Source organism: Aquarana catesbeiana, linkage group LG05 (assembly GCF_042186555.1).
Source record: "Aquarana catesbeiana isolate 2022-GZ linkage group LG05, ASM4218655v1, whole genome shotgun sequence".
In the NCBI taxonomy this organism is placed as follows: Eukaryota; Metazoa; Chordata; class Amphibia; order Anura; family Ranidae; genus Aquarana; species Aquarana catesbeiana.
The window spans coordinates 563,117,545-563,142,387 of NC_133328.1; the positions used below are offsets into that span (position 1 = coordinate 563,117,545).

At 43.0% G+C, this 24,843-nt stretch overlaps 1 protein-coding gene across 1 annotated transcript in view; it reads left to right on the forward strand.

The window, feature by feature from the left end:
* The window catches only part of NECAB1 (N-terminal EF-hand calcium binding protein 1), a 316,109-nt gene that overhangs the window by 99,966 nt on the left and 191,300 nt on the right, over positions 1-24,843 (forward strand). The window contains exon 4 of the mRNA XM_073631932.1: positions 23,214-23,239. Coding sequence (XP_073488033.1) covers positions 23,214-23,239 — 26 coding nt within the window. The remainder of the gene's footprint in view (positions 1-23,213; positions 23,240-24,843) is intronic.

Genomic DNA, 24,843 nt, shown 5'->3' on the forward strand with positions numbered 1-24,843 from the left:
GAACATATTATGTTGGACAAAAGGGAACAGCATATTCTGTTGAGTCTGGAAGATAGCTGTGGGAAATATCTTAATGCATCCCAAAGCATCAGTATGCAGCAAAGGCACAACATAGAATGGATCTATATTTATCCAACAGACACCAAATCAATGCTGCATCTGACATAATCCCATCCCTGAGACTGAACACATTTGAGGATTATCATGGCCGGAAAATTATCATTGTAAATTGTACTCAGTGCTTTCTTTATGAAGAAAAAAGGATTATCTTGTGTTATTTTTGAAAATATGCTCCGTTAAATAATGTGTTGAAGAGCAAAAAGTAATTGGCAAACAGCTTTCATTAAAATAATAACTGTAAATTATGCTGTTAAGGTCTTGGTTCAGTCACCTCCTGTTATAGGCCGACAACACTCTGGGGGTTATTTACTAAAGGAAAATCCACTTTGCACTGCAAGTGCACTTGGAAGAGCATTCGCTGTAGATCCGAGGGGAACATGCAAGGATAATAAAAAACAGCATTTTAGCTTGCACATGATTGGATGATAAAATCAGCAGAGCTTTCACTCATTTCAGATCTACCCCTTAGATTTAGAGCGACTGCACTTCCAAGTGTCCTTTCAGTGCAAAGTGGATTTGCCTTTCGTAAATAACCTCCTCTGTCACTGTCTCCCAAAGGTCTCCTGTTCACACCTTGTCATACAGTATATGCATCTGGTGGAGACTATAAGCTAAATTTAAAAAATGGTTGAAAACCTTTATCAAAGTCCCTTTGTGAGTGCTGGCATTCCAGATACCTTATTACACGATAAATACATCAACCAATAGCAGGACTTATAATTCCAGCACTCATAAAGTACCATTGACAACCACAGACCAGATAAAAAATAACTTTTTTTTACTAATACATACCCTGCAGAATTGGATTTCGTAATGGTATTTTATACCTAGTACCAGTACAGTCAAATTTCCAGAAATAGGTCTACGCATTTCACTATTGGTATATGTTGATTATAGGCTCCACTTGTTAAGCATCACAGATAATATCACTGTCTGTAATAGATTACAACCATAGTTATACATAGTATCCTACTACAAATTTCTTGTGGTCCCTTTATTATGCATAACATTGTATTATGGACTTACATGAAATGCAGTGATGGCTGGTAGAATTTTTTTTGGGGGGGGGGGGCGGCGGCGGCAAACAGTATAATAACCCCCAGGTCAGTCGATCGGTCGGACTTACCCCATCACCAGTTGCTTCCCCTGCTCGGCAGCCTCCCGCTCTCTTGCTGTTCTCCTGCGGCCTCTAGTTCTCCGGGTCATCACGGCGGTGGCTTCCGTTTCCTCCCTCCTCCTCGGCGGGCAATCGGTAGTCTTCTCTTTTCGGCCAATCGGAAAACGGGTCATACACCCGCTTCTGATTGGCTGAATTGAGGATCGGTGTTTCAATAGCGAATATGCATTCGCTGTTGTAATGCATCTGGGTGGGATCGGAGTGCATCCTCTACGACCCAAGCCCACCTGATTTTGAAGCCTATTAGAGCAGCTGGCTCTAATCAGGTGCTTCAAAACAAAAACCCTGCCGCTGTATTTCATGCACCTAGTGCCCTGAAAGGGGCCAGATGCATGAATAGGGGGTGGCCACGGCGCCCGTGGATAGATTCATGCTGTGCATGAATGAATGAATGAATGAATGCTGTGCATGAATCTATCCATTGCATATAGGGGGTGAAGTGGACAGAGGGAGCTGCACCCGGGTGCCCCTGTTCGACGGGCCGCCACTGACGAAATGTCCAGTAAAAAACTTCTTTCCTCCATGCGCTCCAGGGCAGGGACAAGGGGTGGGCAGGAGGGGCGGCTGCCCTGGGCACTATGGTATCATGCGAGGTGGGGGGTCAATTGGGGGGATTTGTGCTGGGAGGGGAATTTGGGGGGCAACAGGGTAATACAAATTGTTGTAGGAGGGGAAATGTGGGGGTTGTGCTAGGAGTTGTGATCTAGGCTGGGTTCACACTTATGTGAATTGGATGTGGGTTTCCCCACATCCAATTTGCATAACAGGACACTATGACAGATCTGAACAGGAAAAGGGTCCTGTTCGTCTTTGGCTCAGTTTCAGATCTGAATTCAGGCACAAATTCGGACCTGATTCACCCCTGAAACAGAGAATAGTACCCCTGCTGTGAGCCGCGGCTGCAGCTAGTGGGAACCCGGCCTTAGGGGGATTTGTGTTGGGATCGGGGTTGGGGAAGAGGATTTGTGCTAGGAGGGGGTATTTGGGGGGGGGGTTAGTGCTAGAAGAGGTGATATGGTAGAGGGGAAATTTTTAGGGGGGAGGGATTTGTGCTAGTAGGGATGATTGGGGGTTATTCGTAATAGGGGGAGGAGAGGATGTGTACTCGGAGGGACAATTTGAGGAGTAGAAGATTTGGGCTAGGAGGGGTGGAGTGGATTTGTGCTGGGGGGGCAAAGATTTGTGCTGAGAGGGGGGATTTTAGCAGGGGGTGGATTTGGACTGGGAGGAGGGGGAATGTATGCTTAGGGGTAAGCATGCAGATTAGTGCTCACTTTTTGGGGGGGATTTTTGCTGACACATAATGCTCATACATCTTGGGGGGGCGCAGGTTGGCATGTTCGCCCTGGGCTCTAGATGACCTTGTCCCGGCACTGATGCGCTCTATCATACCTGTGACATATGGTGCCCTCTGGGTAGTGTGCCTGGCATGGCCACACCCTTGAAGTCTGAAAAGGGATACAATAGTGAGGGGTAAATATTTAGGTTCAAGATACCCATCAAGACACAGTACCAGGAGGTGAAAATCCAGGAAAGTTGTTTCGTATACTGTGTGCAACAACTTTCCTGGATAGTCTCCTCCTGGTACTATGAGCGGGTAAAAGATTGCTTGCACTCTGGGCACTTGTCTCTAAATGCATACCATTTTAAACATCAATACCTCTTGGAGCACCGGCCAGCCCTGTCCGGCTGCAGCAGCTTTCAGCCTCTCAAAGGCCCCTTCCATACGGGGCGGATGCTGAGCAGGCGGGTGGATGTTCTGTGTTCACTCTGCTTATGCAGAATGGACACAGACACAGCCCAATCTCTCTTATGGGCGGTTGGATGTAAATGGACCTCCTGTCCGTTTGCACCCAACTGCTGTCTGATCTGATCCGGTAGACGGATATGACTGGCAGTGCTGGAAAATAATGGTGGCCACACAAAATATTGAAACTTTGGGCCCAATTTGGACATTTTCACTTAGGGGTGTACTCACTTTCGTTGCCAGCGGTTTAGACATTAATGGCTGTGTGTTGAGTTATTTTGAGGGGACAGCAAATTTACACTGCCGGTGCCGGTTCACACAGGGGTGACTTGTCAGGCGACCTAGTCGCCTGACAAGTCGCCTCCCGTTCTGTACAATGGAACCGTTCTAATAGGAGCGACGCAAGTCGCTCCGACTTAGAAAAAGGTTCCTGTACTTCTTTTGGGGCGACTTGAGGCAACTTGCATAGACTTCTATACAGAAGTCGTTTTTCAAGTCGCCGTGGATGACGTGTGCAGGTCGCCCCGGTGAGGCGACCTGCAAGTCGTGCCGCCCCTAGTATGAACCGAGCCTTATACAAGCTGTACACTCACTACTTTACATTGTAGCAAAGTGTAATTTCTTTAGTGTTGTCACATGAAAAGATATAATAAAATATTTACAAAAATGTGAGGGGTGTATTCACTTTTGTGAGATACTGACTGTATAATATTACAGTATATAGTATTTATCATTTTATTTATTATTGTTATAATTATTTTTAGTTATTTATGTGATACCTCTTCACCTTCTGTTTAAACCCCGTAGCTGCTGAACTCAGAATCAAGACCTTGTTAAAGTGTTTGTTAACCCGTACATAAAAAACACTGCCAGCCCCTCTATTATAGATTGACATAGCACACTGTATATGTCTTTTTAAAAATGAGGATTGTAAATACCTTTTTAGAGCGATCTTCAGGCCGGTCACATGACTCGCGGCCTCTGTACAGCTCCAATACATGGCTTCTGCAGAAGGGGGCAAGATCTCCCTCTGACGTCAGCTGGGAGATCACATGGGCGCTCAGCCCCTCCTGCAGTAGCCCTGGAGACTGGCCGAGAGTCACATGACCGGCCTGAAGATCGCGCTAAAAAGATATTTACAAGCCTCCCTTTTATAAAAGACTAATACAGTATGGTATAGAAATCTATAATAGAGGGGCTGGCAGGGACCATTTTGAATTTTTTATTTGTACTAATAGCGGCAGGGGGGGGGTGGAGACAGAGACGCAGAACATGGAACTGACAGGCAGGGAGGAGTGGGTGAGGGGGAGAGAGGAGAGCAGAGAGAACAACTGCGGATGACAGAGGGACATACGCTGACCACGGTGGTCAAGGCTCAGCAGCCCTGATTATCATGGTCAGCGAAGAGAGGGGGATACTGGAAGTGGCAGGTTCAGCCAGGTTTTTTTACAGTTTAGAGGGGGCAGATTACACAGCACAAGCACTGTGCTGTTTAATCTGCTTTGAGGGACCAGGATCAGAATTTTTTTTTTTCGGGATTAACAAACACTTTAAGTATTTTCATTCCTAAACCTTTTTGTTTTTTTCTGTTGCATTATGGTTGCTTTTTTCCCTTCATAGGTTGGGCTATCTATGTCCTGTCTCCCAAATACATCCTATCCAGAGCTCCAGGACCTCTCCAGGTATTCCCCAGCTGGGGAATACCAGTCAATGGGTGACTACATGCAGGCAGATAAGACCCCAACAAATCTCATGGAGGCCAGATAAGGAGCCTAGCCATAGCTAGTTCTCCACCCAAATTCCACCCACCCTGTAACTCTCTCACTATATATTAGGGGAATGTGCCACCTAGTAGCCAAATTGGGGAATTGTACTAACACCCCCTTACAGGCAAATTCTATGGCAGGTTTTATACTGCGCATGTAAAGTAGATGTTTCAGCTATAATGCATATTTAGCTGTCTGCCCAAAGTTCCACTTTAAAATGTGTGGCTGTGCAGGCAGCACTGTGCCTTGGAGTGCTGGGTTCCTGTGTTTAGTTCTAATAATACCAACTCCTTGCATTGTAAAGACCAAATGGGTGCTTAAGTGACAGGTGAATGCATGCAGCCATTACTCATAATTCCAAAAGTGTAAGAATGTTAACAACTCTGGAATAGCTCAAAGGAAATCTTTTATTCTGTCACAGGACTGAAGACCCCATCATGTCACTGTGGCACCCAAACATCGCATTGTCTCCTGTGATGGCATAAAAACTCATCTTCATTCAAACACTTTCAGTTCTCATCAGGGACACTCATATGCTTTTTATATATGGCAGATAACTTTCCAGCGGTACAGATTGCTCTAACAATTCAGAATGATGCCGTTTTAGATGGTTGATTTTTTTTTTTTTCTTTAATGGTAGGGACTTTGCGAGCTTCTTTGTTCGAATTTGTTGAACTTATATAAAATATGTAAATTGTGCTTGCTGGCTGCTGAGTGCTGGCTAGTATAAAAAAACCTGTGATGGGATTCATTATGTTCTGAGTATAAATTCAAGTCATCCAGCAGCGTCAGTCCTTCTGTGATGTGGCAGATCAGCACCTCTTCAAATATTCATGAATGGATGTGTATTCAGTCATAGGCTGTGTCACAGGAGTTTTTCCCTGAATGCAGCCTTCTCAGAAAGCCACTCATGTATTAGATTTTCCTTTCATTTGTTTTTCCTCTAGAGAGGGAGTGGGACCAATTTAGTACTGCCAGCCTGACTTCCCGAGCTGAAAATGGGGTCATGCAGGCAGCACAGGGAAAACAAAGGCAGAAACAGTTAGCAGTGCGGGAATACTGGCTTCCCCTTGGAGGACAAATGGATTTGCTGAATGTACAACTCATAAAACGTTCCTGTTACAGCGCATCTTATAATTCTATTTATTAAAAAGGTTTACAACATGTTCTCAGTAAAAGTGATGACACGGCACCAAGTCAGAGCTTAGTTGCAAAATTTGTAAATCGCTTTGGAACACCATGGAGCATTTATTTGATAGTATTTTTTAGTATTTTACATTATTGTTTATTATAAATATAAACCTTAAAGGGTAACCCCACTTTTGTTGGCCAAAAAAATAGCAAATAATAAAAAAATAATATAGCGTATACAATTGCGACACAAGTCATATTGTAAATGAATATTAATAATAATTACTTTTCCTTTTCAATCTGAAGCACTGTCATTTTATGTAAAATGCAATGCAATATGGCTACCTGGAGGTGTTCTGTACATAGAACGTGTACAGAACGCCCTCAGAAACATCATTTCCTGCTTGTGTGATTGGCTCACCAATTTTCCCAGAAGTCTGTACTAAGATACAAATCAGATATCATGCATCCCCTGCAACAAAAATGTCATACTTACAATAGGAAATCACGGCTAAAGGGATGCAGGCCCAGCAGCTTTCCTTATTAGAGCCCTGCACAGCTGATTGATAATTAACTCCCATTAAATTCATTTGGATACAGACAAACACACAGGGATTTCTTCAGAATAACAAAAGGTAGGAATCTGCAACAAAGTTTGTTAAAATTATTGTAATGTACAAAGATCACCCAGAGGGGAATGCTTTCTTCTCAACAAAAGTGGAGTTACGCTTTAAGTATATGGAAACCCGATCACAAAAGTTTACCCATCCTTCAATGTGGTGGCTGCATTATTTTCTTTTTTCAAGCTATGAACACTATCTGCAAATACAGAAAACACCAGTTGATCATGATAGAAATCCAATATCCTTGTAACTTACTGTAGACTGAACTGAAATCTTCAACATTGTTATCCTCTTGCCTGGCTATCGTCCAAGAATTATATAACCCATTATTGGTGATTAGGAGAGGGTGGTGTTTGTAGGACAAACCAGAAGAGCATCCTGGGGTGACAATGATGCTCCTTCTTAGATACAGTTCAACAGGTGGTGTGTTGTTATGCGTTGTGCTACTGGTAGGATCACCAGGTAAAAAAAAGGGGTAAGCCTTAAAAGGAAAAATAATGCATCCACCATATCTACAGACTGGTAAGCTGCAATATATTGCATTTTCATTTTTAGATATTTATTAAGACATATGGCTGGAAACAAGGGTGGTCCCAGAAACAGATCTTCTTTGTAATTCTGCACAGCCAGTCTCGCACACACCTGCCATAGGGATAAATCATTTTGGCACCCTGCGGCAAACTCTGATTTGCTGCTTTGGGCAAATTGATATGACCAATTAACTTGTTAACATGTTTAAAATATGTAAAAAACCTTGTGAGCTGCTATATGACTCTTAGAAGCTGCCAGCACTTCCCACACTTCCTGAATATGTGATAGTACAAGGTAATTAATCAAATAAGTTCAGTGCTAAGTGAATCTCATAAACCTTCAAATATGCATATAGACATAATATAAATTAAAATATAAATATAAAGAATTTATTAATTTCAAATATTAATGTGCAGTAATCAAAATTCATATGTGAAAAATGTCCATAAATGCAACAATCAGCAAACAAAAGTGCAATGTGCTCTGTACTCCACACAGTGGCCTTGTAAGATCCAATCAATTGTGCAAACAGCAAAAACAGTCCATTATATGGTTTGTGAAATCAATAAAACTAAACACAGTATATTCACACTGATCCACCTCTGTGCTCAGGCAATCTTCATGTGACCTCCACCAGTTGTGCCCTCACCTTATGGGCTTAATGTATACATCTTGAATAGTGATCAATCCTCTGATTAATTCCTTTACATATGCCTCCTTCATATGGCTTATCCGTTTACTCATGTGCCTTTAACCATGGGATATGCTCCTTTCTTATTATTACCCGTGGCCTCCACTCACATCACCCACATGCTAAAGCAAAACTTGCAATAGTGCTTTACCGTTTAAAAGAATTTATTTGTATAAAACATGTAACAAATATGCACTCACTTTTGGTAGATAAAAAAAAGCCTTTGTGTACATGGCCTACGTGCTCGTGACTTCCTCGGGGAGATGTGATTGGCTGACGTGTTTCCCATTCGTTATATAGCGGCAACTGCCACCCTTTTTGTTGTAGCCTGCCTCGATCCTAACAGCGGCCATTTTCCTATGGTCTGATTGCATATGTACTGAACTGCATGTAGTTGTTAGCCGCCACCATTTTGCTGTAGCCTGCCTCGATCCTAACAGCGGCCATTTTCCTATGGTCTGATTGTATATGTACTGAACTATATGTAGCGGTTAGCTGCCGCCACCCTCCTGCATTAACATGAACCACGGACATATTAATATAATTGTAGCAGGCATGTTGTAATGCAATTTCTCCTTTTGACCACAAGATGGGGACAGAGAGATGCTGACTGATCCTTTCATAAAAACTCAGAGACACAGAGCATACTGAGAAAAAGGGGAGTCTCAGGAAGTGCTGAGGAGATGGAAGAAAGGGAAGTACTGAGGTAAAAGAGAGAGAGAGTGCTGGCAGGAGACAGAGGAGAGGAGATTGCTTAAAAGAGAGGGAGATACCAAAGCTCAAAAAGTCCTTTGCTGGGACACAGTGACATTTAACCGTGAGGAGATGAGAAGTATGTGAGGGGAAGGAACTGTGGTGCCAGAGTGAGGAGAGAGACACACGCTGACACCAGGAATTGTGTGCCCCAACAGAGGAGAAGGGATATCCTGAAGCCCGGGGAAAGGAGAGATGTGAGGAGAGTCTGTGAGAGGGATTTTTGTAGCTGAGGGGAGAGAGAGACACACACTGACAGCAGAGAGTTTGTGACCTATTATTAAGGAGGGAGAGTTGTCTGAGTAGAGCGGGCTGAGGTACCAGCATCAGGCTAAAATAGAGAGAGAGCCATCTAAAAGAGAGAGAGCCATATAAAGGAGGGAGAGCTGTCTGAGGAGAGCGGGCTGAGGTAACAGCATCAGGCTAAAGGAGAGAGACACACACACTGACACCAGAGAGTGTGTGACCTATTATAGAGAGAGAAAGCCAAGCCTCTCCAGAGACTGCCAAGAGAGAGAGAGTTTGGTGAGGTGACCAGACTGTGTGGTGGAACTCCACCAGAGAGAGAGAGAGAGACACGTTTTTCCTGAGGCGACCGGGAGAGCACTGCAAGAAGATAGAGGGGAGCCAGGATCGGTGTCACCCTCACGTTCTGCCACCGTTAAGCTCAGGAACCCTGATTGGTGACCCAAGCAGCACCCAGCTCAGCGGAGACGACCCTCGCCGTTTCAGGGATCGCGATATCCTTCCAGGTATCAGGTCGACCGCTGCCTCTGCACCATGCGAGTTTTGCTACCAGTCATCTCGGTCTGCCCTCAGAAGAGGATCCAGTGCCTTACAACATTGCTAGGAGCATCAGGAGCCTGAACCAGCACCTGGGATTATCGTTGTGTCATTGCATTTTTTGGTGATAATCCACAGCCAGGATAATGGTATTTGCCGCATGTGTCTATAAATGTGTTTGCAGTAATTTTATTTAACCAGGTGTGTCAGAGGGGCTGAGGTCATTCTTGGAGTTGAGGCGGAGATCAGAGAATCCAAATTCACCAAGCAGCTCCTTCAGGGTGGTGCTACACATGGGGGCTCGTCCAGGATCCTCTTTTCTACTAGCAAATCTCCAAGAAAACACCTCAGAGAGTGTCAAGATGGACCCTGCCACTGCAACCCAGTGGTTTGAGGAGGAAAATGGTGAACGGGAGTCAAGTGTTGTTATCGACATCCCTGGGGTGGCCTGGACTGAGAAATGGATCAGTCAAGCTGTGAAGACCCTAGTCCCAGGTCAGAAAGCATGGGTGATAGACGTCAAGCCAGATCAAGAGCACTCCTGCACGTATGCCCTGATAGAGTTGAGGAAAGGGATCCCTACTTGTTTCCAAAGGGCCAGTGTACGGTTGACTGACAAAGCCCATCTGATCCATCTGAATGCATTAGATGTGAGCCCAGAAAGTTTGGGCTAAGCAGCAGAAGACGCTATCCCACCAGCATCTGTAGCAATGATAGGACCAACCAGAGTTTATTGCTGCCTTGGGAGCCTTCGTGGAAAAGTGCCAAAAGAGTAACCCTACATACACTGGGTCCAGATATAGAAAACTGTGGGCTTTTTCAGGAAAGCAACCAGTGCTAGCCGGAGAGGACAGCTTTGAGGAGTGGCTGGAGGAAGCTACTCAAGCTTTAGATGAATGGGACATTCCCGAGGCCCAGAAAAAACAGAGAGCTACTGAGAGCTTAAGGGGGTCTGCCTCAGAAGCCATTTGCAATTTAAAACTCAAACAGCAAACAGGATTGTACTGCTCAGATATACTTGAATGTTCTGCAAGACGTGTTTGGGCGAAAAGGCATCTGACCTTATGTATCAGTTCGAACATACCTATCAGGTTGAAGGGGAAAAGCTATCTGACTATATGAGGCATCTGGACAAGATAATGCACCAGGTATTACTAAAAAAGGGCTTGGATTCCAGGTCAGTAGATGAGGTTCGGGCACAAAAGGTTTTGAGGAGAGCTCAACCCCTAGACCCTATCAATATCCAGCTGAAAACTTGAGGAGATGGAGGAATCCTAAAGTATCCTGACCTAATCTGGGTTGTACGAGAAGAGGAGGCCATGCTGGAAAACAAAAAGAGGTCCCAGAAATTTAAGCCTGTTGCTGGGGTTAGAGTAGCTAGTGTGACTGATGGCAACACACATATAGAGCTTTTGAAAACCCAGGTGTCCCAATTAATGGAGATGATGACTCTACTGACAGCCGGAACCACTGTCTGATCTGTTGGGGAAGTCTTGGAGTCTTGTCCAAGCAGTCTGCAAACCCTATAGGTGTCCAAGTCGAGAAGCCAATAAATCAAGGGGTTTGCTTCAACTGTGGAGGAGTGGGGCACAACCGACGTGTTTGTCCAAGCCTACCGAAGTCTGAAACCCAGCATCCAAAGCCAGCCTCAGTGAAGAAGCCAACCCGGTGTACACCTACAACCATTAGCTTCATATTCAAAGACACAAAGAAACTGCAGTGGAAGCCAAAATCTTTACAAAGGGCCCCCGCTGCTGTTTCCGATTGACCATAAACCCCCTCTCTTCGACCTCAGGTGCCCAGTCACCAAGAGTAGATGCACATCAACCCTTTGGGGCCCAATGGAGACACAAGCAAAACCAGAAGCTCATCAAGAATTGGGCACAAATACAGACAACAGCACAAAATAACTACCCTACTCTTGGCAGATTCCCTGACAAACTTGTGGGACCTTCTCCCATTGTGTCAATTCTAGTGGAAGGCATCTATGCAAAGGCCCTTCTGGAAACGGGGGTGCAAGTTACTTTGCTATATAGAGACTTTTACGACCGGCACCTAAAACACTTACCCCTGCAGAAATTGGAGGGACTGGAGATATGGGGTATTGGAACCCAAAATTTCCCATATGATGGATACTTACCGGTCAAGTTGATTTTTGACCCCTCTGTGACCAAACAAACAGAAATGTTTGATACCTTAGCTGTTGTATGCCCTCGCCCACCAGGAGCCAACAAGAGTTCTCTGAGAATAGGAACGAACACTGACCTTGTCAGAAGGCTGCTCACTCCTCTTGTATTGAAGCCTGACACCCCAACCAAAGGCATACACCCTATGCTGAGACAAGTTTATCAGCAGCTAGTCAAAGAACAGAGAGCCCCAGCTGAAGGAGTGGGGAAGATTTGGCGATTGGATAGAAGTCAGAAGATACTGCAACCTTGAGAGGTGGTGTGTCTACAAGCTTCAGTCAAGCTCAATTGGGAACAACCGGGCCCCTTTGTTGTACTTGAAGCTGACTGCCAGGGAGTGGAGGTAATACCAGAAGTCATATCAATTATGGCTCTGCAAGGGAGTCATGGGAAGATCCCTGTCAGCATCTGAAATGTTACGGCCTCGCTGATGAAACTGCGAGTCCGAATGTTGTTAGGACAAGTAAATCCAGCCACCCCAGTCTTACCATCTGATTTGAGGAAGGGCGAGAAGGAAGAACTCTCCATAGAACCGTTTTACCCACAAAACACCACACTATCACCTGAGTGGAAAGAAAAGGTCAAAGCCCAGCTCCTGAGATAGCAGAATATGTTCTCGAAAGATGAGTTTGATGTGGGGTGTGCGAAAAGTGGCCAGCACAGGATTCACCTTCAGGAAGACAGGCCATTCAGGAAGAGTCAGACGGATCCCTTTGGGGGACCTAGAAGGTTTACGTGAGCAGCTGGCAGAATTAAAGAGAAATCAGGCATCATCAGGGAGTCTAGGAGCCCTTATGTCTCCCCCATAGTGGTGTTGTGGAAGAAAAATGGGTCCCTGAGGCTGTGCATCGATTATCGGACGCTCAACAGGAGGACCATCCCTGATCAGTACACCACTCCAGGGATAGAAGAGGCCCTACAGAGCCTGTCGGGGGTGAAGTGGTTCAGCGTGCTGAAGAGTGGGTCCTATCAAATCCCCATACGCCCTGAGGAAAGTGAAAAAAATGCTTTTATCACCCCAGTAGGGTTCTTCGAGTTTGATAGGATGCCTCAAGGTCCGTCCGGTGCCCCAGCAACATTCCAGAAACTGATGGAGAAGACAGTAGGGGATATGATTTGGGGATTTCCTCTGAAGAGTGCACTCAACTGACTCCAGAAGGGATGCAAGCCTTGTGTCAGGGAGAGGAACATCAGGCCAGAGGAACAATTGGTGCATAAGCCATCAGTGGCAGGTTTCCCCAAATACTACTGTGCTTTATCCCAGGTCAGGGATAACGGCCTACCTAAGCTTTCAGATAGGGACTTAAGAAAGGATCAGATAGTAGATCCCCTCTGTAGTTTAACACTAAAGGCCCTGGAGGGCCAACGCCCAAATCTACTGCTAACACACTCTCCAACAGGAGCACGACTAGTACACAAGGAATGGGATCGACTACAGTTACGCAATGGGGTGGTATACCGAAGGGGCCCCTCATATGATCCTGAAGATAAGTGGTAGCTATTCTTGCCAAGAATGCATAGAGAGACCGTGCTGACTGACTTACTTGACAATCATGGCCACCTAGGGCCTGAGAAGCTCAGCGGAGACGACCCACGCTGTTTTAGGGATCCCGATATCCATCCAGGTATTGGGTCAGCTGCTGCCTCTTCATCTTCAGAAGGGGATCCAGTGCCTTACAACATCGCTAGGAGCATCAGGAGCGTGAACCAGCACCTGGGATTATCGTTGTGTCATCGCACAGAGGATTGGTGAGAGGGTGCAAACCCAACATCCTTCTTGACATCATGCTGACACTGCATGCAGACACCAATTTTCCCTTTTTAGTGTAACGGGATGCTTGTTTGGAGCTACCATCTCTAGTAGTTTGCCCTTTTAAACCCCTACCTAACGGAACATTCTACAGGATTACTACTCCATGCAAGCTTGTTTAAACCTACTCTTTTAAAAAAAAGGGCCCCACCATTTGCTAGCAGAAGACACTAGTATTCTTCACCTCAGGACCTGCAACATTACAGAACTGTGCTTACTTTACTTGTGTAACCCTTTTCTTTTTGTTGTGTGTTTGCTTCTCAAAGGTGTTTGCGGCCCAGAAGGAGCTGAAAAGTTGACAAGTCTTCTCTCTTCCCTCTCAGCGCCTGTGTTAAGGGCATATAGATTACTGCCCTTTCTATACGGTACCTGCAGTTGCTAAATATTGAAGGTTGCCTTTTCTAATGTATTTGTTATTTGTAGCAAGGTTTAACAATGTTGTAAGTTTCCATATACTTTAAACCAGGGATCTCCAAACTACGGCCCTCCAGCTGTTGCAAAACTACACATCACATGAGGCATTGTGAAACTCTGACATTCACAGATATGACTAGGCATGAAGGGAATTGTAGTTCCTGAACAACTGGAGGGCCGTAGTTTGAGGACCCCTGCTTTAAACCGTGCTTATATATTCAACTTATTTATCACTACCAGGTGTGTGTCTATTTTTGGTGGTAATCCACAGCCAGGATAACGGTATTTACCGCATGTGTCCTTAAATGTGTTTGCAGTAATTTTATTTAACCAGGTGTGTCAGAGGGGCTGAGGTTAATCTTGGAGTTGAGGCGAAGATCAGAGAATCCAAATTCACCAAGCGGCTCCTTTGGGGGTGGCGCTACATAATTGATTAAAGAATGTATCCCCTGATGTTGCCAGTCAATAGGTACACCATCCGGACTTATGCACTAAGATGTAACCAGGAGTAATCATCTACCCACTACCCGCAAAATATCTTAAAAATGAATTATTACATTGATAAAAAATGTAAAATGTATATAATAAAATAGACAAAAAACAGTTAAGATCAAAGTCCTTATAATGCACAATTGATTTGATCTTACAAGGACACCGTGTGGCGTACAGAACACATTGCACTTTTTTTTTTGCTGATTGTGGCATTTATAGAAATTTTTCACATATGAATTTTGATTATTGCACATTAATATTTGAAATTAATAGATTATTTCTTTATATTTCTATTTAAATTTAAATTTATATTATGTCTATATGTATATTTGAAGGTTTATGAGGTTGACTTAGCGCTGCACTTATTTGATTAATTACCATGTTTAGAATATGTCTTTCCTGTTCCGTTCCACTTAGCATGCCATATATCCAGTAGTCCCTGGACACTAATTCCACTTCAACAGGGTTAGCGGGATCAAAAGGGAACCTGCTTTTATGTTCCTGCAGATCCCAAAAGGTGTTATGTAGTGAGATTCTCATCTTTCTGCTAAAGTAAAAACGCTAGTAATGAAGCATTACATTTCCTAATTAGGTGTTCCACTATTCAAGTATATCTTCTTAGCTTTTAATAAGTATGGAGGGATTAAATCCCCTGTCTGTTTTTTAATTACTTACTTTATCCCCCTATTGGGGCTGGTGCCTGATGTCACTGGGAGAGCAAGTGATAGCAAATCTAAAATGTAAACACTCACGGGTCCAACTGCTTGTAGAGAGCAGGATTCAGCCAAACTGACAGCACCTGTTGAGAAAGGCAGAATGCAGTCTGGTCGTCTTGTACCCAAGCAGGTGGATGTCCAGAGAAGCTGCGAGCCCTATGCTTTCCCTCCTCTTCAGAATCCTTCCCTGATGCTAGTTCTGTCCCTACCAGGCGGGTACCTGTCCCTACTACCAACTTGCAAAATGTGCCCTAAACCTGAGAGCCTGGGCCTTAAAGCGGAGTTCCACCCAAAACTTCTGCTTTAAGGCCTCCTCCCCAGCTCCTGTTTTTGAAACTGAGCTTTTGGGGAGGAGGGGGAGGGAGCAGGTATCCGAATTTGTAGCTGCTGACTTTTAATAAACAAATGACTGGAACTCCACTTTAAATAGGCTTTGCCTGGCCCAAAATGGCTGCTACAGTCACATGGGGAGACAGCATCCAATTGGATTGCTTCCCCAGTTACTCAGGAACTCATAGAGGAACTATGCTACTATGAACAGCTCCACCTGCAGTGGAGAAAGTAGACTGCACCTGCCTGCATCCAGAATAAACAGTGAAGACAACAGGCTTAGAGGGATTTCTCTTCATATTGGCGAGATTTCTTCTGTTGAGTCTAAAGGATAGTAAATTTGGACAGGGAATTTGGGAGGTCTTCCCAACAGGTTATAACCTTCCTCACAATAAATTCTGTAGATACACTTTAAAGGTTAGGTTCGCCTTAAAAAAAATAAAAATAACGAATGCACTTGAAGGAGGGAAAAATGTTAATTTATTTTTTTAATTTTACAGGAGCCTGCAAAGCATTGCATCTTAAGTGCAATGTCGGGCTCCTGCAGACATTTCCTCCAACTTTCTGCTCATACCTCAATACAGGCTTCCTGTTAGAAAGGTGGAGGAAGTGTTTATGAACTACAAGTGCCCTGATTACCGCACTAGTAGTCCATTGAGAACCAAAAGTCCATCTGCCATGGTGGAAGACGGGACTTGTAGTTTATGTGGCTCTGTGGGCGGAGTCCTGAACAGCCACACTGAAGTTAAATGTAACAGTGTTTGCAGGGGAGAGGGACCCCTGAATGCTTTCATGGGAGTGGCTCAGGGGTGAAGTGTTTAAAAACATGTTACATGTCACACTCTAAACAGGGTTGTAACATGTGGCATGTTCATAAAAATAAATGTCGCCTTTAAGGTATTTAAAGTACAATTTATTCAAGTACAATGCCTTGAAAAAGTATTCATACCCCTTGAAATTTTCCACATGTTACAACAAAAAAGGTAAATGTATTTTACTAGGATTTTATGTGATAGACCAACACAAATTGGCTCATAATTGTGAAGTGGAAGGAAAATGATAAGCAGTTTTCAAATTTATTTACAAATAAATATCTGAAAAGTGTGATGTGCATTTGTATTCAGCCCCCTTTACCCTGATACCCCTAACTAAAATCTAGTGAAACCAATTGCCTTCAGAAGTCACCTGATTAGTAAATAGAGTCCACCTGTGTGTAATTTAATCTCAGTATAAATACAGCTGTTCTGTGAAGCCCTCAGAGGTTTGTTAGAGAACCTTTGTGAACAAAATGCATCATGAAGGCCAAGGAACACACCAGACAGGTCAGGAATAAAGTTGTGGAGAAGTTAAAAGCAGGGCTCGGTTATAAAACAATATACCAAGCTTTGAACATCACACTGAGCACTGTTCAATCCATCATCTGAAAATGGAAAGAGTACGGCACAAATGCAAACCTACCAAGACATCCACCTAAACTGACAGGCCAGGCAAGAGAGCATTAAACAGAGAAGCAGCCAAGAGGCCCATGGTAACTCCGGAGGAGCTGCAGAGTTCCACAGCTCAGGTGGGAGAATCTGTCCACAGGACAACTATTAGTCGTGCACTCCATAAATCTGGCTTTTATGGAAGAGTGGCAAGAAGAAAGCCATTGTTAAAAGAAAGCCATAAGAAGTCCTGTTTGCGAGAAGCCATGTGGGGGACACAGCAAACATGTGGAAGAAGGTGCTCTGGTCAGATGAGACCAAAATCGAACTTTTTGGCCTAAAAGCAAAACGCTGTGTGTGGTGGAAAACGAACACTGCACATTGCCCTGAGAACACCATCCCCACAGTGAAACATGGTGGTGGCAGGGCAATAAGGTTTGTGCTTGGGCAAAAAAACTGGATACAGGGACGTGTCCAAAGGGTGGTGATAAATAACATGTACTCAGACTGGTCTGGAGTGGTGAGTGGAGTACCCCAAGGTCCTGTGTTGGGACCAATTCTATTCAATTCATTTATGAATGATATAGATAACAGGATAAATAGCTCAGTCTCAGTTTCTGCGGATGACACCAAAATAAGTAGAGCATGAAACTCACATCAGGACATATAAACTTTGCAGAATGGCCTGAATAAAATTATGGAGTGGGCAGACAAATAGCAAATAAGGTTTAATGTGAAGAAATGTAAAATAATGTACTTGGGACAAGAAACATAAATGCAAATAATTCACTAGGTGGAAAACCTCTGGGAGAATCAAGGATGGAGAAGGATCTAGGGGTCCTAATAGATGACAGATTGAGTAACAGAATGCAATGTCAAGCTGCAGCTATCAAAGCAGGCAGAATAATAGCATGTATAAAAAGAGGGATAAACTCCAGAGATAAAACTATAATTCTGCCACTTTACAAAACCTTGGTTAGGCCGCATCTGGAGAATGCTGTCCAGTTCTGGTCACCGGTCCTCAGAAAGGGTGTGCTGGAGCTAGAGAGAGTCCAAAGAAGCCCAACAAAATTAATTAGAGGACTGGTGGACCTCAATTATGAGGACTGGCTGCAAACACTAAATTTTTTCTTGTTGGAGAAGGGACGCTTAAGGGGGACATGATCACGATCTACATATACCTCAGCGGGGATCCCAGCGTAGGAAAAAAATATCCGTCCCAGGGAGTGTATGAAGACACGGGGCCATACATCAAGACAGGAGGAGATGCGATTTAACCTTAAACTGCTCAGGGGGTTCTTCACTGTCAGGGCAACGAGGATGTGGAACTCTCTCCCACAATTGGTGGTGGCTGCGGGGAGTATGGATATTTTTAAAAGACACTTGGATGTACATCTTAAAATACACAACATACAAGGATATGGGAAATTATTATAGACACTGACACACGTACACCTACACAGGTTGAACTGGATGAACTATTGTCTTTTTTTCAGTCTTACCTACTATGTAAACTATGTAAATCTTAGAAGAAAACCTGTTAGAGTCCGCAAAAGACTTAAGACTGGGACAGAGTTTCACCTTCCAGCAGGACAACAACCCTAAACGTACAGCCAGAGCTACAGTCGAATGGTTTTGATCAAAGAATATTCATGTATTAGAATGGTCCAGACAAAGTCCAGACCTAAATCCAATTGAGAATCTGTGGAAAGACTTGAAAATTGTTGTTCGCAGACGCTCTCCATCCAAGCTGACAGAGCTATTTTGCAAAGAAGAATATGCAAAAATGTTACTCTCTAGATGTGCAAAGCTGGTACAGACATACCCAAAAAAAAATAACTTGCAGCTGTAATTGCAGTGAAAGGTGGTTCTACAAACTATTGACTCGGGGGGACTGAATATGAATGCACGCTACACTTTTCACATATTTATTTGTAAAAAATGTTAATAATCATTTATCATTTTCCTTCCACTTCACAAATATGTGTCATTTTGTATTGGTCTATCACATAAAATCACAATAAAATGCATTTTGTGTTGTGACAAAATGTGGAAAATTTCAAGGGGTGTGAATATTTTTTCAAGGCACTCTATGCATTCCTAACTCACAAAGAACCTTTTATTGCTCTCAGCCTCTTCCATATCTTCAAATTCCTTTTTCTTTTTTTTTTTGCTGCAGTGATCTGACTTCCTGTTATAGAGTGGCTACTTTCATTCTCTATGGTTCTACCGTAGGTAGAAACATACCCACCTTCTCTTGCTCGCTTCCAAGATGGACTATGGTCTATGGACATATATGTCACAGAAAGTGAGGCTTTTTGTCCCCTAATTCCCCCTGACCTCAGTATATAAATAAAAACACACTGATGGGTTTGGGATCCCTGCACTCGGGACCCATTGGGTACTCTATAGTGGCCTAGGTGAATTAGTAAAGGATCCAACAGATTACAGGTGGATATATACAGTAATATGTATTTGGAATCCAGTTCTACCAATATTGATATAATGAAGATTCCCTCATCTGCAACCTGCTAGCTAGGTAAAAGTATTTATTATGTTTTATACTTATGTGCTATCTATTATCGTACTTAGTGCGGGTTGGTTGGCTAGTAGTTTAATTTTACTCTTGTACTTATGGTAAATCAATCAATTAGACTTTTCTCTTGGAATGTCAGGGGAATGAATACAGGCGGACCCGGGTTACAAACAAGATAGGGTCTTTAGGTTTGTTCTTAAGTTGAATTTGTTTGAAGTCGGAACAGGTACATTTTTTAAGTGTAATGCCAGCTAAAAGAAAACTTTTTTACTTTTTTTGGATAGCATAGTGAAGGGTTAACACCCCTTTATCATTTGTTTTGCTGTCTATGTCCCTGTTCAGAAGATGTCACCTCATTTTCTGTCCCAATGACAATTGGATTTTGAAAAATTTGGGTTGTTGTGGAAACAAGGATTAGTGATAAAGCTTCAGTGGAGACACCTTTTTCCCATGATAACTCTTATGCCGTGTACACACAACCGGACTTTCCGGCAGAAAAGGACCGACGGAATCATTCCTTCGGACATTCCGATCGTGTGGGGGCTTCATCGGACTTTTTCTTTCTAAAATTCTGACGGACCTAGAAATGTTTCAAATCTTTCTGATGGAATCAGTTCCTATCGGGAAAACCGCTCGTCTGTATGCTATTCCGACGGACCAAAAACAACGCAAGGGCAGCTATTGGCTACTGGCTATTGAACTTCCTTTTTCTAGTCCCATCATACCTCATCACGTTCTGAACAATTGGACTTTGGTGTGATCGTGTGTGGGCAAGTCTGTTTCAGCGGAACTCCATTGGAACTCCATCGGAAAGACCGTCGGAAAGTCCGGTCGTGTGTATGCGGTATTACAGAAGTGCATTTCCCTTCCTTGGGGTAGATTTCCTCTCACTCCCTGTTGTCTCTCTCCGTTTGTAAGTAGGAGTCGTTTGTAAGTCAGATATTTGTAACTCGGGGACCACCTGTAGTAATTTAAAAAGACAATCTGTCTGCGATTATATTTCCTCTTTACGCCTTGCCATCGTCTGTCTGCAGGAGACACATGCCACATGCAATGTGACTAGATTTTTGAAACACTGTTTTGTTCGAGAAGCATACCATTCGGTTTTTACCTCCCATTTAAGGGGGGGTCTCTGTTTTAGTTTACACTGGCATAGTGTTCTCATACAGTAGGACTATGGTAGACGTAAATGGCAAATATATTTTTTTACAATGCAAGTTGGAGGAACTTGAGTTAATTCTGGCTGATATATATATATATATATATATTATACCTCCTCCATATAATCCAGAAATACTTTGTCAGCTTATTTCCTTTGCAGGGGCCTCCCCCCAGAGGCACCAATATTGATACTAGGAGACTTCAATAATGTAATTGATCTGAAGCGGGACAGATACCCAGCTCCAAGGTCAATGACCTCTGAGCATCTTTCCCCTCTTGGAAGAATATGCAGGGAATTAGGGCTTTACGATATGTAGAGGAGGTTACATCCTGAAGAATGTGCTTATACATGCTATTCTAAAACACACAATTCACTATCAAGAATTGATTTAGCTTTGTGTTCGGCAGATATTGTACCATGCATAGTAGATGTTAATATAGAAACTCAAGAAATCTCAGAACGCTCCCCTTTGATAGCTACCTTAATATCAGGGCATTGGTTGTCCTCTTTTGGCTTGAACTATTTCCCAAAGAGGATGTTATTGCTGCTCGCATCATGGATTTTTGGTCTCTTAATTTGGGCTCTGCTCCCATATGGGTTGTATGGGTTGCTCTTAAGGCCTACCTTCGGGGACTGTTAATCCAAAAAATAAGTGTCATCAAAACTGCTTCCTGTAGAGAGCTCGAACTTGCAAAGGCCGATACCTCTGCAGCGGAAGCCTTATATATCCAGGACTCTTCTCCGGATGCCCAACAGGAATGGCTTTCATCTCAAAAAAGGCTGAATGAACTGTTGGAATCCAAGGCGAGGAATAAACTTTTTTTTCAGAAGAGACTTAGTTGGGCAGAGGGAGAGGCGAATGGTAGATTGTTGGCTCAGATAGTAAGGCCTCAATCCTACCCCACACACGTCTCGTCTTTAATGAATGGAGAGGGGGAGGTTATTAATAAGACTAGCCCTAGTGTATCTACTTTTAAGTCCTATTATCAGGATTTATATACTTCTAGGGCAGACTATACGTTAGCCAAGTTATCTATCTATCTCGCTACCATTAATCTCTTAATCCCTTTCAATGGAAGAGAGGGAGACCCTCAACGCTCCACTTACTTTACTTGAATTGGAGAGCGCGATGGCTAGTTTCTCTAATTCCAAAGCTCCAGGGACTGACGGTCTTCCTATAGAGATCTATAAAAAATATAATAAGGAGATGCTTCCTGCCCTTCTTAATACATTAAACAAGGCTTTCCATCTAGGTCGGCTTCCAGACAGTATGGGTCAATCTGTTATAATAGTTATACCTAAAAAGGATAAAAACCTGTTCCATCCTGAATCCTATAGACCAATTTCCTTACTGTTTACAGATGTTAAAATTCTTGCCAAAGTACTCGCTACCAGATTAAATAAGGTTATTAAACATATTATTCATTTAGATCAGGTAGGATATGCCCAATATGTCAACAGCAGTTAATAGACATGCATACTTAAATATGCAGATCCCGGCCCCGGATCATCCAAATCATGCTTTTTTTGCACTGGATGCCATAAAGGCTTTTGATAGTGTTGAATGGCCCTATCTATAGGCCATTCTGGAAAAATTTGGGCTCGGTTCTAATTTTTGCCTATGGGTACGGTTGTTGTATGCCGCTCCTATGGTATTAATTAGGGTTAACGGCCTCCAATCTTCTAGTTTCTGACTTTGCTGGGGCACTAGATAAGGGTGCTCATTGTCCCCCCTGCTCTTTGCCCTAGCTATAGAGCCCTTGGCTTGTCTTATGCGGGCTTCATCTGACGTTACCGGTCTGATTAGGGGAGATATGCAGGAAAAGGTATAGCTATATGCAGACGATCTTCTTCTTTATCTGACTAATATCTTCTCATCTTTACCGGCAGTAATGAAACATGTTAAGGAGTTTGGTAGGTTTTCCGGGTTAAGCATAAATTGGGAGAAGTCCATGTTGATGTACTTACATTTTCCCCAGGATCCACTTCCATCTTTACTTTCTCAGCTCAGGGTTGTGTCTTCTATAAAATATTTGGGTATAGCTTTTTCTGATTCCCCTCAGTCGTATATTGTAGAAAACATACTCCCACTACTCGCTAGATTCCAAGACCAAAGTAAAATCTGAAATAAACTCCCTCTCTCGTTAATAGGCCGTATTAATCTAATTAAGATGATATAGATGCCTTAGCTTTTGTATCTCTTACATAATGCTCCGATCTGGATACCTCTATGGATTTTTACCAAGATTAATAGTATATTTGGGCGTTTAATATGGCGGAATAAAACCCCCTATATTAAATTGGAGACTCTTCAACATCCCAAAAATGCAGGTGGACTGTCAGTTCCTAACCCAAAGATATATTCACAACTACAGCATTTTACTGGATGGGAGTTCGAACAGCTACCCATTCCTGCACAACGTTTATTTTTTATTGCCTTTTTTTTTCTTTCCTTGTTATGTAGTGCTTGTCTTGGTGTATGTGATTTTGTTTGGATAATTTGTTTGTATTGATTGAATGTTGTTTGCATATAAAAAATAAAAAAAATCTGATTTAAAAAAAAAGTTTTAGCATCATCGCTTCTGTCCAGTGAGCAGACAGATAATGCAGAAAGCTGTGAAGCTGAACCAGGAGATGGTGAAATCATCTCCATAGCTATGTAACATGACAAGGGTGTGTAAATCACAAGCATGGATGAACAGCATTTCAGATCCTTAGAAAGGTGGAAAGGTAACATAGTTACTTTATCTGAATGTCAACTTTGCTGTGAAATTCCCATTATTTGACTTAACGTACAATACGATTTCTTTTTTTTCTTTAGCAATCTGGACACAGAAGAATTATATGGTAAGATAAAAAATCATTATTTTATATATTTGTTCACTGTTTAGCTGTAGATTCACTGTAAATTTTATACGTTTATTCTAATTGAGATCCATCTTGTAGCAAGACCGTACACAGCCAAGAAAGCAGCTTTGTTAAAAATACAGTTATAAACATAGGCTGTTTAGCTTGTCATTTTGTTGGCAGTGCCATAGATATGAAAGTCTACAAGGTCTCGGAATTCCCCCTTATCAAGAGGATGTGCAGGAGATCAGATTGGGAAGGGCCCCTAAGTCCAGACTAGTCCATGAACACAAGCAGTTGGGCAGGACGGTGAAAAATGTGAAAGAAAAGTCAGCAGAGGGAGTCAGTCTGACTAAGCTGTCAGAATGAAGTACTGCTGTTCTGTGTGGGCAACAGGCAGCAAGACTGAAAGTACTATAGTGAGGCATTATACAGGGCCATGAGAGGGGCCAGGACAATACCAATGCCTGATAAATCTGATCCTACAAATAGCTGATAAAGCTGATCCTACAAATGACTGATAAAGCTGACCCTACCAATGGCTGGTAAAGCTGACCTTACCAATGGCTGATAAAGCTGACCCTACCAATGGCTGATAAAGCTGACCCTACCAATGGGTGATAAAGCTGTTCCTACAGATGGCTGGTAAAGCTGATCCTACCAATGGCTGATACAGCTGACCCTACCAATGGCTGATACAGCTGACCCTACCAATGGCTGATAAAGCTGAGCACGGATGCTGGTGTGTCCATCCATTTAATTGCATGGGAGGTTGAATCTTGAGGCTCTCTTAGCAGTGTCTTGAAACCTCTTGCCATTCCTTACTGTGTTAACCTCCCCCTCCCCAGATGCATACATCTTAAACTTTTTTTACTCCAGGTACAAAGCGTGCCCTGCTATCATTTGCAGTGACTAAGGCTGGCTCTACATTATACAAATTCCTTGTACAATTTTCCTTTAGATTTATCAAAACCATATAATATAAGGTGAAACCTAAACATTTTCAATTTGCATGCAATCAGGCTGTCCCTTGCACTACATAGTTGAAGGTAAATCTAAAGGAAATTGAACAAGGAAATTGTATAATGTATGGCCAGCTTAAAAGGGAACAACTTTGCAACAAAGCTTAGTCAATGAACTGGTCAAGTATTTATTTATGGTGATCATATCCACCCTTAAACACCTCTTCTCAAGAAAGAATAAATTCTATTAAAGTATATGTGAACCCTAAGTCCCAGTTCACACTAAGGTGTCCTGTCAGATGACTTAGCCACCTGACAAGTCACGCTCCATGCAGTGCAATGGAAATGTTCTAATCAGACCAACTCAAGTCGTTCTGACTTAGAAAAACAATCCTGTACTACTTGGGGGCGACTTCGGAGCAGCTTGCATTGACTTCTAATATAGAAGTCATTTGCAAACCACGCTGAAGTCGCGCTGTACGAGTTGTGCGACTTTAAAGCCGCCCCAGTGTGAACTGGCACTTACAGTTTAAAATAAAAATGATAGGCAAAACATCCGTGTATACATAATAAATACCTATTCATAATAGATACGACAAAAAGGGATTGCTGCACAAAAATGTTTTAATGAAAAATATAATC